This window comes from Petaurus breviceps, unplaced genomic scaffold (assembly GCF_028583685.1).
Source record: "Petaurus breviceps papuanus isolate PSGF00001 unplaced genomic scaffold, PetGlider_PUasm1.0 90849, whole genome shotgun sequence".
Lineage (NCBI taxonomy): Eukaryota > Metazoa > Chordata > Mammalia > Diprotodontia > Petauridae > Petaurus > Petaurus breviceps.
In genome coordinates, this window is record NW_027187361.1 from 3,415,114 (window position 1) to 3,421,324 (window position 6,211).

General features: G+C 36.2%; 1 protein-coding gene across 4 annotated transcripts in view; it reads left to right on the forward strand.

Annotated features, from left to right (window-relative positions):
• Window positions 1-6,009, forward strand: part of PNPLA4 (patatin like phospholipase domain containing 4) — a 56,962-nt gene extending 50,953 nt beyond the window's left edge. For all 4 annotated transcript variants that reach the window (XM_069072817.1, XM_069072814.1, XM_069072816.1 and 1 more), the window contains 2 exons: window positions 5,128-5,280; window positions 5,801-6,009. In XM_069072817.1, the coding sequence (XP_068928918.1) occupies window positions 5,128-5,280; window positions 5,801-5,932 (285 nt within the window). In that variant the 3' untranslated portion in view covers window positions 5,933-6,009. The remainder of the gene's footprint in view (window positions 1-5,127; window positions 5,281-5,800) is intronic.
• The last annotated feature ends 202 nt before the right edge of the window (window positions 6,010-6,211 follow it).

Here is a 6,211-nt window from a genome sequence, read left to right on the forward strand (position 1 = left end):
ATCACCCATATTTTCATTAAGTTGAGTAAGTTAAATAAAATATAATTTAAAGGTACGACATGGGCCTTTCTTTTTCCTTAGTGAAAACCGCTTTTTGTATCAATATTCACAGGTTCTGCTCAGAATATCAGATGTGATGATTTCAGAACCTTTTTCTTGACATGTACCATGCCATTTGTATTGCAGTCTTGTAAGCAAATTGAAAAGACAATAACAAGTTTGAAACAGATCTTGTGGGGCTTGTTTTTTGCAATATTTTCATATATTTTTAGTCTGCATCTATATAGTAGTCCCAAATCATTTCAAAAGTTAGAAAAATTTTCATATCAAATTCTGCCCCTATAATTTCTTACTTATGACCTTAGGCATTTGATCATTCAATAAGCATGTATTAAGTAGATATAATTTATTAAATTTATTAATTTATAAGTATTAGATTTACAAAGACAAATGTGAAATATTTCCTTTACATTCATATGTGTATGTTTGTGTATATATGTAGGTATAAATGTAAATATTTTCCTCAGCTATCTCCTTGAAAGCAGGGAATAGGGAATTTAAGGTGGTGTATACATTCCTGTAATGTATATAGGCATATGTGTAACATGCTACACACACATAAATACACTATGCCTCTGTGTACCTATGCATATACATAAACATATAGCACATACACAATACATATATAGACAATAGATATAAGGTAGTTTTTGAAAGGAAAGCATAGGCATCTGGGGGAATCAGGAGTAGCTTCATGTAGAAGGTGACACTTGAGCTGAGCCTTCAAGAAAACCAGAGATTTTGAGACAGAAGTGATGAGAACACACATTCCAGGAACTGCAAATTCAAATCCACAAAGCCAGGAAATGAAGTATTTGTGTTTAGAGAACAGTAGGACCAGTGGTTGTAGCAGCAAGCACCCCAAGCACGTCCTCAGGGTTTGCTGCCCATACAGGTTCTTGGATCTGCTTTGTTAAAGGAAAGCAACTCAAAATGGTTTAACAAGCTTACTTTAATCAGGCAGACATATATAGTTTACCTTGTTCAGGGGAAAAAGGTCAGCACCCCGAACTTCAAAGCATACAGGCAGAATTATCAAGACAGAAACAGATCAAGTAGACAGATTTCTAAACTGTCCAACCATTACATCCATACCCAGTCAACATCTGGGTTTCCACATCCGGGTTTTTCAAAGCTGGGGGGGCCCTGGACGACGGCTTCCCAGAATTCAGATCAAATCACAGAACACTTCTCAAAGTGAGCCCCCAAAACAAAGCCTCACATCAGGGCTTATATAGCCTCCTCCTGGCTCAGAGAATGTAACAACCTTATTGACCCGCTGGCCAATCAAAAAGTATCTACTGAAAAACAAGACTCCCACCCCAGGCTTCTGGTGCACTTCAACCCAGGGGCAGGGAAGATCTTCCAAATTTGCATTCCCATTACAGTGGTATATGAAAGGTAGTAATGTATAATAAGATTTAAAAGGTAGATTGAATATAGGTTATGAAAGGCTTTAAATGGAAATTGGAGGACTTAATATTTGATTCCAGAGGTAAAGAGCCATTATAGTTTGAATAGGGGATTGACATGGTTAAATGTATACTATAGGAAAATGGTACTTTACCTTGCATAGTTCCTGCATTCATAAAATGGGAGATGGTTTTGAGTCTGATTGATCATTAAATATATTATCCTATGATTTCAAATCACAAACCAATTTAGTGATTTGAAGTTGCAAAAAAAATACATACATACATACATATATATACACACACACACACACACACACACACACACATATATATATATATATATATATATATATATATTTGCTTTTTGGAGGGCAGTTGGTGTTAAGCAACTTGCCCAAGGTCACATGGCTAATTTTTGTGTTGTGTCTGAGGTCAGATTTGAACTCAGGTCCTTCTGACTCCAGGGCTGGTGCTCTATTCACTGTGCCACCTAGCCACCCCCACAAAATATTTTACTTCAACCTTAACCAAATCCACTGTCAGTCTTTTTCTTTCTACTTTAAAACAACAATATAATTCTGGCCCTTCAACATGAGATGTATTTTGACCAGTTTTTAATCGCTGTGGTGTTTCAGGACTTTTGACACAGAATAGCCTCTAACTCCCCACCCCCCCAACCCCACCCCAAGTGATAACTAGGAGATAATGGAGAATTTTTCTTTCCCTGTCAAACAATTGCCAAGACAGGCTTTCTTTTATGCATGTGAAGTTTGATTTTATGATGAATATGTATGAGTTCTACTTTGGTAGTCTTAGAGGAAAAGTTTAGTCCCCTTAAGACACCAAAGTCATCTGACTTTTTGTATTAGCCCCTCTGGCCTAGCCTTCTATGCTTGTTTTCTGATTGGCTAGACTGTATGTGAAAGGTATGTAGGAAATACAAACATTTTTTAAAATATGCATTCCTTCAGGGAATGTTCTTTGTGGAGGGAATTTGTGACTATTTAATTATAGCCACACTTCCACTGAGTTTAGTTACAAAAAAAATTGTCCATGGAAAAGCTCTAGAAAAGTAAGTTTTATATATTCCCCCAGTGTAATACTCTACATGGACTCTGAAACTAGTCTGAATTATAGTACTCATGTCATCTATTTAGGGGTATTATTTACTAGTCTTGATGATTAAGTAAAATAAAGCTCTCTCTTGCAAACAGGGCTATGTTGCACTTTCATCCTGCGTAGAACTTTGAAAGCTGTAAGAGGAAGACCACCTTAAGAATCAAGATGGGGGCGGCCAGGTGGCACAGTAAACAGAGCACCAGCCCTGGAGTCAGGAGGACCTGGGTTCAAATGCGGCCTCAGACACTTCACACACACACACACACACACACACACACACACACACAAACTAGCCGTGTGACCTTGGGCAAGTCACTTAATCCCAATTGCCCTCCAAAAAGCAAAAAAAAGAAGAATCAAGATGAATTAACTCCTAGTTAATGGGATTCTTACTAATCTGAACTGTGTCTTCTACTATCATGCTGCCTAATCATACATCGATACAGAAATATGTTAGTGAAAATTATTAACATATGTATAACCTATATCAAATCACCTACTGTGTTGCAGTGGGAAGGAGAGGAAAGAAAGGAGGGAGAGCATTTGAAACTCAGTATTTTAAAAAATGAATGTTAAAAATTGTTTTTACATGTGATCGGGGGAAAATAATTTTTATAATTAAAGATGACTGTGAGTTTCTCAGTAATTTCTGAGGTAGGTCACCTGATGTAAATTTCGACTCCTTATAGCTTTTGATAATTGAAAATGTGCTTTCTCTGAAATCAGCAGTAAATCCCATACCTAGAATGGGAACTGAATTATAACTTTGTTTATTCCTGCGAAGCATTGCCTTTTTCTTATGTTTCTATTACTAGCCTATCCCTGCCATATTCCCCAAGGTCTAAAATCAGGTGTGTAAGAAACAAGCTTCTTTACCAAGAACTCCCCATGGCCATCATTGAATTCAGGAAAAAAAGTTTGTTTTTTAATCGGTCTCTTGCAAGAGACCACAAGAGCCCCGAATGGCCCATAAGGAGACATACTCTTTCAGAAAAATTTTATCCCTTATCCTTTGCCTTTTATCTCTTATCAGGATTCATATTTCCCTCCCTGGTTCCCCATTGGCTGAACACAGCTTCCTGAACCATCTATTCCATGTTTTTCCCCTAGATGTGTCTCCCCCTCCTTTATCTGGTATTGATGTACATTTGCTCCTCCCTGGGAGGGGGCGGGGGGTGTTAATATTAAACTGCTCCTTAAGCATGCACACAAATTTCTGACCTTTCACTTGATCAGAAGCCTGGTTCTATTAGGTCACAGCTCTGGTTGAAAATGGTTACTTCCAACTTACATTTTGTTATCTTTCCTGCAATGCTAGGAGTGCGTGTAGGTGTCATTCCTGTGGAAACATAACTCCTTCTGTTTCTAAAAGGTGTACATCTCCCTTTTCTCTTTCTGTGTTTCTGACATTCTTATTTTTTTTATCGTTTGGGAGTGGTGTTGAAAACTGAGAAACACTCAGGAGGAGTTCTGGTTGTCCTAGCAATATGTTCATTTTCATGTCATTTTAATGACACGCCTACTCCTTCGTGTATTCAGAGATTTCCAAAGAAACATTTTGTTCTATTGGTTTATAATTTTGTTGTGGAAATTGCTAATTTCAGGTCTTTCTTTATACATATATTTATAAGTGTATACAGAGAGAGAAAGAGAGAGAGACAGAGAGAGAGAGACAGAGATAGAGAGACAGAGAGAGAGAGACAGAGAGAGAGAGAGACAGAGAGAGAGACAGAGAGAGAGACAGAGAGAGACAGAGAGAGAGACAGAGACAGAGAGAGACAGAGAGAGAGACAGAGAGACAGAGAGAGAGAGACAGAGAGAGAGACAGAGAGAGAGACAGAGAGACAGAGACAGAGAGAGACAGAGAGAGAGAGACAGAGAGAGAGAGAGAGAGAGAGAGAGAGAGAGAGAGAGGGACAGAGAGAGAGACAGAGAGAGAGAGAGAGAGAGGGAAGGAGGGAGGGAGAGAGGGAGGGAGGGAATAGTATTTCTTATCATGGTAGTTTTTTTGTCCAGTATTAGGTAATGCTGTCACTCAGCTTCAATAAAATAATACTAAGCCCCCAAAGAAGTCTACATAGGAGAGTAAATTAAAATTTAGGCAAGTATTATAGAGGATAAATTGAAATCTTTGGAATTTTATTCCCACCTTGAGAGTCAGAATAGCAGAGTGGATAGAGAACAGATCTAAGAAAAAACAAAAAAAGACCTGAATTTGTGTTCTCTAACATATACTGACTGCATATAGGGAGTTCCTCTGTCACTGAAATTACAAGGCCATTCTCTATTCCCATCCTTAAATTGTAACTATCTCTAGATTTTTTTTATTAGGGTGGAAAAATAATGTTTGTACAGGAATTTGTTCTATTTTCTGAAATATATCCCAAACTAGTTTAATTCTTACATAAATGTAAATGATATTTTGAAACTGCTTTTTTTTTGGTTGGAAATTTTTTTTTAAGAAGTCATTGCATGTTTACTCTCTGAGGTGTGAAGTTGCTATGAAACTGAAATGGATACTTTTTTTTAATAGAAATGGGTTGATGGAGGGCTTACCAATGGCCTTCCTATCCTGCCTAGGGGGCGAACAGTGACTGTTTCACCTTTTAGTGGTCGATTAGATATCTCCCCAGAAGACAAAGGACAGTTGGATCTGTACATTAATATTGCCAATCAAGATATCATGGTAAGCATTTTTTAAATTACTCAAAGAATTTGAATGATTAATTCTCCTAGGAGTATGCACTAAATTTAACAACCCTCCATAATCATTTTTAATTCCAGAAAATGTTTATATTTTGCATGTGTCAGATAAATAATTTAGGTAGTACATCACAATATTCGTTTTATAACAAGCAGAATAAAAAGCACTTATTCTCTAGGCACTTTGAACATTATCCTGATAAGCCTTATTATCCTTTCATTTAGTATTATTTTTATTTCCCCCCAATTTTTGAGAATAGTTTCAGAATCAATTTTGAATTAGGTCCTTTGTTTAAAATGATTGCAATAATAAAGTATATAAATATAGGTAAGATCAAACAAAAATCCTTATGAGCATTAATATGTAAAATATTAGATTGGATTGGTTTGTTTCTATTATGTATCTTGCATTTTTGTTATTAAATTTATTGTAGTAAGCAAGTTTCGACTGCCTTCATTGTCTCTTATGCCTCATAATTAAAATTTGTTTCTTTTCATTATAGTTGTCTCTGGCCAATCTGGTAAGACTAAATCAAGCTCTTTTCCCACCAAGCCAGAGGAAAATGGAATCATTGTATCAGAATGGATTTGATGATGCTACCAGGTTTTTATTAAAAGAAAATTGGTTTGAATAGAATGCTTAAAGTTTATTATGCAAAACAGAACTTAAAGGACTTCTGGAATAGATTCTAATTAAACATGAAAAATTCTATCATCTGTCAAAGTTTTCTTTGTCAACAGTGAAGAGAACAAAATATCATTTTTAAAATTAGACCTTGTAAATATCATTAAGAGCACACTCAAATGAGAGGCATTTTTAAAGAACACTAATGTTTTGTAAAAATGAATACTTATTATATTTTGGGAAACATGATTTGAATCCCACTTCGGATTCTTACTAGCCTGTGATACTA